At 65.2% G+C, this 12,176-nt stretch overlaps 1 protein-coding gene across 1 annotated transcript; it reads left to right on the forward strand.

Annotated features, from left to right (window-relative positions):
- The first annotated feature begins 510 nt into the window (after positions 1-510).
- Positions 511-10,468, forward strand: HCN3 (hyperpolarization activated cyclic nucleotide gated potassium channel 3). Its single transcript, XM_082298769.1, has 8 exons — positions 511-1,056; positions 3,583-4,012; positions 4,163-4,324; positions 4,759-4,977; positions 5,399-5,545; positions 5,648-5,888; positions 6,406-6,570; positions 7,118-10,468. Exons 1-8 carry the CDS (start codon positions 746-748, stop codon positions 8,260-8,262), a joined length of 2,820 nt encoding a protein of 939 aa, XP_082154895.1. The 5' UTR covers positions 511-745; the 3' UTR covers positions 8,263-10,468.
- The last annotated feature ends 1,708 nt before the right edge of the window (positions 10,469-12,176 follow it).

The following is a 12,176-nucleotide window of genomic DNA, read 5'->3' on the forward strand; positions in this document are numbered from 1 at the left end:
GGCGGGGTTAGACCCGAGGGGCGGGGCGAGGGCAGATCGCCCCGCCCACTTAATCCCTGAAGCCACACCCCGCCCTTCTGACGGCGGCGGCACGGTGCCGAGGGGCGGGGCTCGATCCACGGGCGGGGCCTTTGCTGATAGCCCCGCCCATTGCTCAGGAACCCCGCCCCGTGCCCGCCCCTGGCGGGTTTAGACCGGAGGGCGGGGACTATGGCAATTAGCCCCGCCCGGTCTCCTCAGGCCACGCCCTTCCTCGCGTCTCTGCCGGCGATGGGGCGGGGTTACAAATTAAGGGGCGGGGTCTAGAGTGGGTAGACCCGCCCACCTCTCCTTGAAGCCACGCCCCCTCAAGGTCCCCCGGCAGCGGAGGGGCTGAGCCGAGGGGCGTGGCCAGACAAAGGGGGCGTGTTCTCCTTCCCGATGCCCCGCCCCCGCCCGCCCCGCCCCGCCCGCCGCGGGGTCCCGCCGCCGCCGCCGCTCCGGTGCCGCCCGGGCCTCGCCGCTCCCCGCGCCGCCGCTCCGGTGCCGCCGGCTCTTCCCGGCTGCCGGCGGCGGCCGCGCCCGCGCCGGGGCGTGCGCAACAGGCGGGCGCCGGCGGAGCTTCGTGAGCTCTCGGTGACCGAGTGGCCGCGGGCGGCGAGCGAGCGCCCGCCCGCCCGGGGCCGGGCATGTGCGGCGGGGCGGCGGGCAGGGCGCCCGGGCAAGGGCGTTTGAAGGAAACGTGAGGCGAGGCGGCGGCGGCGGGATGGAGGCGGCGCCGCGGCGGAGCCCCGAGCCTCGGGAGAAGCCGCCGGTGCTGGACGGGGAGGCAGCGGGGGCGCCCGCGGGGGCGTCGGGCGCGGCCCCGGCTTCGCCGGCGGCGACGGAGCAGATCGTGGCGGAGGGCGAGGCGGCGGCGGCGGGCACGTTCGTGCAGCGGCAGCTCGGGGCGATGCTGCAGCCCGCCGTGAACAAGTTCTCGCTGCGCATGTTCGGCAGCCACCGGGCCGTGGAGATCGAGCGGCAACGGGTGAAGTCGGCGGGCGCCTGGATTATCCATCCCTACAGCGACTTCAGGTGGGATCCGGGCCCCGCGACCCCCGCCCCGGCACCAGCACCGGCCCCCATCCCCTCACCGGCCCCCGCTCGGCTCCGCTGCCCGGCCCGGTGCCCGCCGCCGCTGTCCGTGGTGCTGAGCGCGGCCCCGCCGCCCGACACCGTAGGGGCAACAAGTGCCGGTAGCCGGGGCTCCGTACCGGCCCGGGGAGGCGGCTGCCCACCGCCGAAGCCCAGGGCCGCGCTGCCCCAGCCCCTTCCCGTCTGGGGTTATCCCGCCCGCACGGACAACTCCGTCCCGCACCAGCCTCCCCGGGCCCTCGGGGCTCCCGGTGCCCGGGGGCAGCCCGGCTCCGCCAAGCCGCGGAGCTCCGCTGACCCGGCCCTGGGCGTGCGGAGGCGGAGGCAGGGGTTGCTGGGCTTTGCCTGCCCTTACAGCTCCCCCCGCCCTTCTCGATGCTGTTTTTAATTCGGTGAGGAGCCTTCATCCCCTTGGGACGCGGCTCCCCGCGGCTGGAGCAGGGCTGGTCACCCAGCGAGGAGCCGGGCCTGGCTCTCGGTGTCACCGGGATCACAGCGGGAGCTCGGGGATGGATGATGTGGGAGGAACTGGGTGTCACGGGGATGTTGAGTCATATAGGGTGGGCTTTCTCCACGGGGAACGAAGCTGCCAGGCAGTCATCTCCCGCAGCAAGCTGTGACATGGATGATGTCCCCAGCCTGGGAAGCACCCCAGAATGGGGCCAGCAACCGGTGTGGGTCCCTGGCACCTGTAGCCATCTCCCCGAAACACTGGGCCCCAACCAGTCACCTGGTCCCTTGCACCACCCCAGCAGGACACCCAGCCCTGAGAGCCCTTTTCCCAGGGAAACCATCCCAAAGTTTGTGAGCCTTGAGCTTGGCAGGAGCAGCTTCTGCAACCAGTGCCATGAACAGAGCTGGCAGGTAGACAGACAGAGGGATTACTCCGGTGTTTATCACATTAGGGGGATACATAAAGGCCATGGAGATCAGGGCCCCGAGTGTTCAGTCTGACATGGAGTGAAGGACAAGGCCTGTCCTAAAGAGCTTAAGCCTAAATCTGAATCGAGAGCTCCAGGCAGGCGTGGGCAGCTACAGGGACAGGCACTTTCCCTGCTCAGCACACAGCATTTCTCAGGGCACAGCATGGAGGTGCAGGAGGCAATTCCTCAGCCAGGTCAGGCCCCTTCTGCCTTGGCTGCATCTCCTCGCCTGGCCCAGGAAACCTTGGCCACCAACAAGAAGGTGTTAATTTGTGAGAGGCTCCTGACCCTGGGGTGGTTTCTGGATCTGGCATCACTCCTGACCTTGAGGTGGCTCCTTGAGGAGAGGGTGCCTCCTCCCACCCCTGCTCAGGCTCTGGTACTCTCTCTCTGAAGAAGCCTCTTGTGGCACCATGACATCCCTTCCCTTCCCTTCCCTTCCCTTCCCTTCCCTTCCCTTCCCTTCCCTTCCCTTCCCTTCCCTTCCCTCACCTGCAGGGAGCCCAGTGCCTGTGTCCCACCACGGGTGTGGGGTGGGAAATCCCCACAGGCTTCTGTCACCTGTAAAATCCGATTTGAATCCACTGGGCACTACAAGTTGCCCTGAAATCACCTTTGGAGATTTGAACCTACACCCACGACCAGGGCTGGGACTAACAGGGGATGCCTGGGGACACCTGAAGGTGGGAGCTGGACTTGCTTTCCCGAGGGCCCGTGACGGCTCTGCCGGGGGATCCCAGGAGTCACAAGCCTGGTGGAGGAAGGCATTCCGTGTCTGTGTGAAGAATGAAAACATCCCAGTGGCATTTGCATGTGACTAGGGCTGCTGGGTGTCCTGACATAACCAGCTGCTCCCGGCATCTCTCGGCTTTCCCTCCGAGCTCGTCCACTCTCAGCAAAAGGAGCTGGATGAGGAGTGCTGCAGGCCGTCCTGTGCATGCTGGCAGCTCCTTTAGGGTTAGACATCCCTCCCACCTTCCCCTGGTACCAGCGTTGTCTGTCCTTGCTTGGCTGCTGCCTGGCTCACCACAACAGCCTCCCCGATCCTCCTCGGCCGCCCCAGGAGCTCGGCACTCGGTTTGCATAACCAGCAAAGCTTATCCCAAATCCTGCTAAGCCAACTCGGGTGGTGGCGGGGAGACAGCGGATGACAGGGAGCTCCAAGGGAGCAAAGCCCACGTCCTCTCTGAGTTCTCAGTGGGTGGGGGCACAGGTAGACAGCCAATCTCCTACAGCCCCCCATTCCCACACAGGGTGACTTTTGCACCCCAGGGCCCCTGGCCCGATGCCGAATTGCTCTTCTCCACACACATCTGCTCACATCTGTCCCAGCCAAGCAGCAGGGTGTTAGTCATGTGTGTGGGCAGGCACGTGTGTGTGTGTGTGTGTGTGTGTGTGTGTGTGTGTGTGTGCTCTCGGCACCTGCCTCTCTGCACCCTGTCAGACCCTAGCTTTGACCCTGGGTTTGCTGTCTAACTGCTCCTGTCCTGCCTCTCCCCACTCCTCCCTGTCCCGCTCTGTCCCTTGCATTCCCACCCTGCAGGTTTTACTGGGACCTCATCATGCTGCTCCTGATGGTGGGGAATTTGATCATCCTGCCCGTGGGCATCACCTTCTTCAAGGATGAGAACACCCCTCCCTGGATCGTTTTCAACGTGCTTTCGGACACTTTCTTCTTGGCTGACCTGGTGCTGAACTTCCGGACAGGCATCGTGGTGGAGGACAACACGGAGATCATCCTTGACCCTCACACCATCAAAATGAAGTACTTGAAGAGCTGGTTCCTGGTCGACTTCATTTCCTCCATCCCTGTTGACTACATTTTCCTCATTGTTGACCTGGAGACCCAGGTGGATTCTGATGTCTATAAGACAGCCCGGGCCTTGCGCATCGTGCGCTTCACCAAGATCCTCAGCCTGCTGCGCCTGTTGCGTCTCTCGCGCCTCATCCGCTACATCCACCAGTGGGAGGAGGTGAGAACCCCTTGGGGGTCTCCTGGTGAGGGTCCCAGGCCAGGTTGGGGGTCCCCAGCTAGAGGGTACAGCTGTCTGGAGGGCAGAGGGCTCCAAGGGCTGTTCTAGGAGAAGAGTTTCTCTGTAGCTCCACTCCTGCCTGTTCCCCAGATCTTCCACATGACGTACGACCTGGCCAGTGCTGTGGTGAGGATCTTTAACCTCATTGGGATGATGCTGCTGCTGTGCCACTGGGATGGCTGCCTCCAGTTCCTGGTGCCCATGCTGCAGGACTTCCCCGAGGACTGCTGGGTCTCCAAGAACCGCATGGTGGTGAGTGCCAGACAGGGGCGATCCCAGTTGGTGGGAAGAGGATTTGGTTGCCTGTCTCCTACTGCAAGGCTGCAGCTGCTGGCAGATGAGTGCTGCTGAGCAGCATCTCTGTGGTCACAGCAGTGACACAGGGCAGAGAGAATCTCTACATCGCCTTCCCATCTCAGCCCACCTTGCTGGAGTCAGGGAATCCCTCAGGAAGGGAACAGGGCACTGGGGCTCCTGCCTCCTCCCCAGAGCAGGGGCTGGTGCCTGCTCAGGGCTTCACCCAATCCCTGTGCCTCTTCCTGGAGGAGAACTCATCCCTTTGGCCTTGGAGGAACCTTGTTCTCACTGGGTCTCTGAACTCCCCGGCTTAGGGAGGTGGGACTGGGGGGTTCAGCCCTGCAGCACCTTCCAACGACCCCCCCAGTGCCACTGTCCCTCGCCTACAGAACGACTCGTGGGGGAAGCAGTACTCGCACGCCCTGTTCAAGGCCATGAGCCACATGCTCTGCATTGGCTACGGGCAGCAGGCGCCCGAGGGCATGACCGACGTCTGGCTCACCATGCTCAGCATGATCGTGGGGGCCACCTGCTACGCCATGTTCATCGGCCACGCCACTGCCCTCATCCAATCGCTGGACTCATCCCGACGCCAGTACCAGGAGAAGGTCAGCGGGGTGAGGGAGGGAGGGCCTGGGTACTAAGGGAAGGGTCCTGGTGCGAGCAGGTCCAGCTCCAGAACCAGCTTGGCACAGCTGCCGTGCCCTACTGATTCCAGAGGCTGGGATCTTTGTCCTTGCCACTCAGGGTGTTGCAGGTGGAGATCAGGCTGCCCATTGAGAGAGAGACCATACTGGTGTCCATACCGGGGGGTCACTTTTGCAGAGTGTGGCCCCATCCTGCCCTCTGCCCTGGGTCCACCTGCATCCTGAGTGCACGGGGATCCTGTCCTCTGCCCCAGAGGAGGCCTTTGGGACAGGGCCCTGGAGCAGGGGTGTCTGTATCTATATCACTGAGGAGAAGGGATGCGTTGTCCGGCCATGCAGGTGGTCCCAGCTCAGCCCTGTGTGACTCCCCTTGTCCCTACAGTACAAGCAAGTGGAGCAGTACATGTCATTCCACAAGCTGCCCGGGGACACGCGCCAGCGGATCCACGAGTACTACGAGCACCGCTACCAGGGCAAGATGTTTGATGAGGAGAACATCCTGGGGGAGCTCAGCGAGCCGCTCAAAGAGGTGCGGGCAGCACTCCAGTGGTGTGACCTGGGTGGGAGAGGCTGGTGCTTGCAGGGGCCAGGCTCAGGGGACATCCCCACTGACCTGCTCCTCACCCCACAGGAAATCATCAACTTCAACTGCCGCAACCTGGTGGCCAACATGCCCCTGTTTGCCAACGCGGACCCCAACTTCGTGACGGCCATGCTGACCAAGCTGCGCTTTGAGGTCTTCCAGCCCGGGGACTTCATCATCCGTGAGGGCACCGTGGGCAAAAAGATGTACTTCATCCAGCACGGGGTGGTCAGCATCCTCACCAAGGGCAACAAGGAGACAAAGCTGTCTGATGGCTCCTACTTTGGTGGTGAGGCTGGGCTGGGGGACCTGAAGAGCAGAGTAGGGGCCAAAAGCTGCCTGGGAGCAGAAGCTGGGGCATCCCTAATGTTTCTGCCTGCCCATCTCCTCTTGCCCAGTGCCAAAGGCTTGGCATCCACTTCACCCCAGTTCTGGCTGGCTGGGGCAAAGGAAGCATCCACCAGCCCGCTGCTGGCCAGGGAGGAGGGGAGTTTAGAGCAGAACATCTGAGCCAGCTTATTGTGGATACAGGCACAGCTCTGGGAGGGAAACAGGCCAGGCCTTCACAGCAGCCACGCCTGCTGGTGTCTCCATGGCCTGGAGAGGGAGGAAAACGCTGTGCCTGACCAAGGAGATGAGGAGACTGCCATGGCAGTGCAGGCTCCGGGGTCTGTCCCTCCCTCTGAGCCGTGCTCCGCCTCCGTGCAGGGTGCTGGGGTGCCGGGCAGTGCTGTTCCTGCTCCGACTGCTGGGAGGGGGATGGATGTGTGCCGTGTCACCCTGACCCCCAGCCTGTGTCCCTGCAGAGATCTGCCTGCTGACGCGGGGCAGGCGCACGGCCAGCGTGAGAGCCGACACCTACTGCCGCCTCTACTCCCTGGCCGTGGATAACTTCAACGAGGTGCTGGAGGAGTACCCCATGATGCGCAGGGCCTTCGAGACGGTGGCCATGGACCGGCTGGACCGCATAGGTGAGGAGTGACCTCCCGGGCTCAGCACAATCAGCTCTGCAGCCACTCCCAGGGCCCACAGGCCCCCAGACCTACGGGTGATGGAGTCACAGAGCTGGGATGATGGAGTCACCCTGTGGATCACAGTGCCCCAACCTCATGGGTGCCCAATAAGGAGGATGATGGGGAGCATGGGGAAGGAGCCTGCCCTCTCTCTCCTTCCCAGAAAAGTCCAGGCAGTGCCATAGGACAGGCTTCCTTGGAAAAATGTCACTGCACTGCACTGGACTTGCACTGTCCGGCAGTGGCCAGCTGCTTGTCCACACCTCTCCTTGCCTGTGGAGGACAAGCAGGACCCCAGCCCCCAGCCTGGACCCTTTGGAGTCAGGACTCCCCTGTTTTGTCCCTGCTGCTTCCTCTGCTCTAGTCTGGACCCCTCCCAGGGTCTTGCTTCCCCTGACGCGCTGGTGAGGTTTTATTGTCCCTTCCCCACTGGCACCCTGCCCTCCACACTGTCCCCAGGAGCCCACACTCCCAGGGTCGGTGACGCTCCTGCCTCCCCCCGCAGGGAAGAAGAACTCCATCCTTCTCCGCAAGCGAGCCGAGCACAGCTCGGGGCCCCTGAACAACGAGATGATCCAGCAGATCGTGAAGCACGACCAGGACATGGCCCACAACATCCAGGACCTGCAGCAGATGGCGATGGGCCGGGAGCTGAGCGGGAAGCCGGTGATCTGGGAGCCGCTGGTGCACGCACCCCTGCAGACGGCCGCCGCCACCACCAACGTGGCCATCGCCCTGACCCACCAGCACAGCCTGCAGGCCCACATCTTCCTGCCGCCCTCCTCCATCTCCAGCCCGCTCTCGCCCGAGGCCACCCTGCTCACCAAGCCGGTACGCCGGTCCCAGCCCAGCCTGGGCGGCTCCCGGCCCTCCTCTGTGAGCTCGCCCTCCGGGGCGCAGTCCCACCTCCAGACGCCCGCCGCCGGCTCGCCTTCCTCGCCCATGGTCCAGTCCCAGGCGCCGCTGGAGAGCGCGGCCCAGAGACCCAGCACCGGGGCGCAGCCCCTGCCGCGCTCGGCGCAGAGGGGGGAGATGCCAGCGGGGGCCAAGCAGCCCCCGGCCGGCCCCCAGCCCCAGCTCTCCAGGTCCCGCGGCACCTCGGTCTCCACCTCGCTGCTGCAGCAAGCGGCGGGCGCTGCGTCCCCCAGCTCCGAGCAGGCGCTGCCGCCGGGGAGAACGCTCCACTACAGCCTGTCCCGAGCCACCGGCTCCCACATCTCGCTCCTGATGCAGCCCCAGCAGCTGGTGAAGCACAGGAGCATCCACGGCCTGCCGGTGGGGCGGCTCACCCAGGATGTCCGGCTCCTCTCTGCCTCCCAGCCCTCCCTTCCCAATAAGGTGGCCCAGCAAGCCGACGGGAGCTCCTTGAAGCAGGGCAGGAAATCTGCAGGGAACCTGGCCCGCAGGTCCTCGCCGTCGGTAGCCGGACTCCTCGCCAAGCCGTGCGCGGCGATCCCAGGCCAGCCCGCACACTCGCAGCAGATGCCTTCAGGATCGCTGGCTCAGCCCGGCCGCTCCACGGCGGGAGCGTCCACTCCCCAGTCCCCGGGCTCCGCGTCCAGGCAGGCAGCAGGTCCCTCCCGCAAGGGCTCCGTGGCCTTCAGCCCCGAGGTGGAAACGGGGAAGCCCAAACTCCCATCCAACATGTGAGTCCTGGCGGCACCCACACGGGCAGGAGGGAGCCGGGCATCCCGGCGGCAGAGGAGGCGAGAGGAGCAGAGCACCAGCCCCGCCGTGTCAGAGGGAAAATGAGGTGAGAGGCAGCACCCGAGGCCGTGGAGGGGCTGTTTCAGGCGCGGGGGCACGGCAGGGATGAGCATGGGGCAGCCCCAGAGCTGGCCCAGCCGGATGAGGAGGGGGCTCTGCTGACTGCCCCAAGGGGGTCACCCTGCCCGGGCTCTCCCCTCCTCGCTCATCACCACCTGTGAGTTCTGCTCTCCTCCTGGAGGCACAGGACAGGTCAGAGCCCTTGCCCAAACTCTGGCCTCTCTGAGGAGCTCAGCTCCCCACAACTGTCCCTTAGGGGCCGGGCCCCCCACTCTCTGTGCCGCGTGTCCCACAGCCTGTCCTCGGGGCCAGGCTGGCGCTGGCAGCTCCTCCAGCTTGTCCTCTGTCACAGCAGGGGCTGCCCCACGCCCACCTCGATCCCCAGATTGCTCTGCCCAGCACCTTTGCCTTTAGGGTGAGGAGGGAGAGGCAGCCCCCTGGGTCCACTGCCCGGCTGGAGGCTGGAGCCCACGGCAGGGGCTCCCCGGGCAGGCAGAGCGCAGGGGTCCAGGGTCAGCAGGGGCCAGGTCTCCCTTCCCCGAGGCCCTGGTGGGTCCTTGAGTGCAGGTGCCAGGACCTGGGGGTCCCGGGTGGGGCTCCCCTGGTGTGACAAGTGCCAAGGGGCAATGCTGGGGGCAGGGGTGTCTCCACTGAGCAACCACCCAGTCCCTCTCCCCAGCTTGTGGGACCATTCTGCCTCAGAGGTGCTGAGTCCCTGTGAGGCTGGGATGTGCTGCTGGGCAGGGCTCTGCCCCACACCCGGGCACTGTGGCTGTCCCCCCACCTGGCCTGGGGGCAGCCGGGGGAGATTCTGCTGCCTGAAACTCCAGGAGGATGTTCAGAGGGTCAGTCCAAGGGACCCCTCTGTGGCTCCAGGATGGTGTCCAGAAGGTCACCAAGGGGGACCCTTCTGTGGCTCCAGGAGGATGCTCAGCCCGGGCTCTGCTCCCCTGCCCTGCGCTGCAGTCCTGTTTCCGGGTTGCCTGGAGATGCCAGTCACCAGTGCCACAGGAGCCAAAGGCTGTCACAAAGAGATGCCAGTCCCAGGCAGCGCCTGGGTGATGTGTGGGGCTGTGGGGTCACCCTCCCTCGAACAGGGGTCCCCACAGATGCCCCACGCCCCCCCTCCCGAGACAGTAGTGTGCAATGTGTGTGCGAGTCGTGGCTCTGCCGAGCAGCCGAGCTCTGCTTACAGTGTCGCTTTGGGCCAACCGTGTTCAGTCCTGGTTAGAGTAGTGTCCCCTCCGACCCCGCCGCGCTGCGCCAGCTGCTTCCCGCTCCCGGAGTCAGGAACCGTGGCTTGTCTTCGTGCTCTGGGGCTCGGCTGCCGCTCAGCGGAGCCTGCCAGACCCCCAGCACAGCAGCGGGCGAGGTCTTGTTCCCCGCGGTGCTTATTGAAGTGAGGTGTTCAGTTCTCCACCCTCGTGTTTTGGGGCGTCGGGAGCAGCCCGGAGCGCAGGGCTGCTGCGGGAGCCCGGCCTGCGGGGTGCAGCAGCCCACCAGGAACCCCGGCAGTGCCTGCCAGAGGGGATGTCCTGCACTGCCTTTTTCCCGTGAATTTCAACAGCCCTTCCCTGTCCACCCCCACGTCCCGCTCCATCCCCATGGTCGGTGTGTCCGCAGCAGCCCTTCGGGCAGGGGTCTGCAGCGGAGCCGCGCGTCCCACGTCCCCGGGTTGTGTTCACACTGCGTGATGTAGATGTCTTAGCGGTCATCCCAGCGCCCCGCAGAGCGCGCGGCCCGGCCCGGACAGCACCGAGCTCCCGCTGGCCGCGCCTCTGGAGCACCCTCCCCACGCCACAGCCCCGTGTCGGGAGTCAGAGCCACCCCGTGCTCCTGTCACCGTCGCCCCTGCCCTGCACCGTGTCACCTCGTGGGCCGGTGCTCACCCCGGGGAGGCTGGAGGGGCTGGGGGTGCCGGCCGTGCGCGGGCGCAAGTTTATCCACCAAAGACCATGATCCTCCACTCTTGCACTCACGGCAGTCGATGTACAGAGCTTGTAGTTTTCATATCGCAGAGAATTTAAGAGCGTTTTTTTATTTTTGGTCGTTGTACATAATGGATTTAAATAATAAAGAGAGATTCCGAGCTGGTCTGGGGGAGACTCCTTCTGCACCACCTGCGGCCCCACAGCACCCTGCCTGGGGATAGGACAGGATAAGGGGATGCTGCAGCGCCCCAGCTCCAGTCCTGGCCCTCTGCAGAGCCGGGGGCAGCCAGAACATCTTCGGGAGCCCATCAGGGGCCTCTCCCAGGCCCCACCGACCTGGGTGGCACAGCAGGAGCCCAAAGGCAACAGGTCCCCTCCCGCCCACCCCGGTCCCTTTCGGCCCTGGGCAGATTAATGTTTAATCTTTGGTTATTTTCCCCTTCCATCTCCGTTCCCTTTATTGCCGGGGGGAGGGGCAGGTTTGATACCGCCTGATTGCAGAGCAGACTCGAGGCATTAACGCGATTAAATGAAGGTCACACAGCGCAAGGTGGGCTGGGGCACCCGAGCCACGGCACTGCGGCGTTCGCCGCACCTGGCGCAGGTCTCGGGGCACGGCTGTGCTCTGGCTGCACCCTCTTCACCCTCAGCACCTGCCACGGCACCCTCAGCACCGCGCAGGCAGGGCACAAGCAGGATACGGGCACGGGCAGGGCACAGGCAGCAGGACGAGGGTGAAGGCAGGATGCAGATGCAGGAAGAACCCAGGTGCAGGCCAGACACGGCCACAGGCTGGACACTGGACACGCTGGAAGTGGGCACAGGCAGAATGAAGGCAGGACACGGTCGCAGGAAGGGCGCAGGTGCCGGCAGCCACCCCGCTGTGCCCCGCCGACTGTCCCCACAGCAGCCCCGCGTTACCGGGGCAGCCCCTGCCCGCAGGACGCTGCTACCGGCCCCCCAACCCCCCCGCTCCCCGCAGGAATTAGGCTCCGTGACACACGAAGAGCTCAATGCTGATTAGCGGTTTCTCTCTAATTTGATTATTTCAGATTACACTGCAGCCAGCCTGATTAAGGGGGCGCGGGGCTGCCCTGCAGGGCGCAAAAAGAGCATATTTTGGGAATGAATTCCGGCATACGTCCCATTCCAACACTATTCCATCTGGTTTGTGTCCATCGGCAGGGCTGGCGGCTCGGGCGGCCGAGGCAGCGGGACAGAGACGGGCTGGCGCGTCCCGGGACACGGCAGAGCCCCGCTGCCCGCCCGGGGCTGAGGGCGAAGCCCCGGGATACGAGGGCCCCGCAGAGCCCCGGAGGTGCCCGTCCCCGGCTCCCGCTCCCCAAGGACACCCATCCTGGAGCCGGAGGCTCTGCCCCGAGCCCCCGCGTCCCCGGCGGCGGCGAGAGGGGGATTAGAGGGCATCACAGAGAGATTAATTAACGCGGGTGAGCCGGGATTAGCGGATTAGGGGCGGGCGCCAATCTGCGGGGGGGTGGGGGCCGGGCAGGAGCTGAGGGCAACAGCGGGAAGGTGTCACTGCGTGTGCCCACCCAGCGGGTCCTCGGCCCAGGTCACCCCGGCGGCGTCCCCTCGGAGGTCGGTGGGCAACTGGACCCCCGGCAGCCAGGGGGTCTCGCCCGCGCACACAGGTGTGAGCTGCACGCCACCCTCACGGCACCCCACACCTGCACAGGGTCCCACACCTGTACTGCACCCTATACCTGTGCAGCACCCTGTACCTGCACAGCACCCACACAGTGACCCACACCTGCGCCACACCCCACACCCGCTCTGTACCCCGTAACTGCTCTGCACCCACACCTGCGCTGCACCCCACACCTGCGCAGCGTGTCAACTGCATGG

Source organism: Coloeus monedula (assembly GCF_965178545.1).
Source record: "Coloeus monedula genome assembly, chromosome: 29".
Lineage (NCBI taxonomy): Eukaryota > Metazoa > Chordata > Aves > Passeriformes > Corvidae > Coloeus > Coloeus monedula.

Bases quoted from the DNA above. Each gene is read 5' to 3' on its own strand.
- HCN3 (XM_082298769.1), top strand. From the start codon at position 746: ATGGAGGCGGCGCCGCGGCGGAGCCCCGAGCCTCGGGAGAAGCCGCCG. The intron at 4,013-4,162 runs GTGAGAACCCCT...CCTGTTCCCCAG, and splicing joins ACATCCACCAGTGGGAGGAG to ATCTTCCACATGACGTACGA. The intron at 4,325-4,758 runs GTGAGTGCCAGA...CCTCGCCTACAG, and splicing joins TCTCCAAGAACCGCATGGTG to AACGACTCGTGGGGGAAGCA.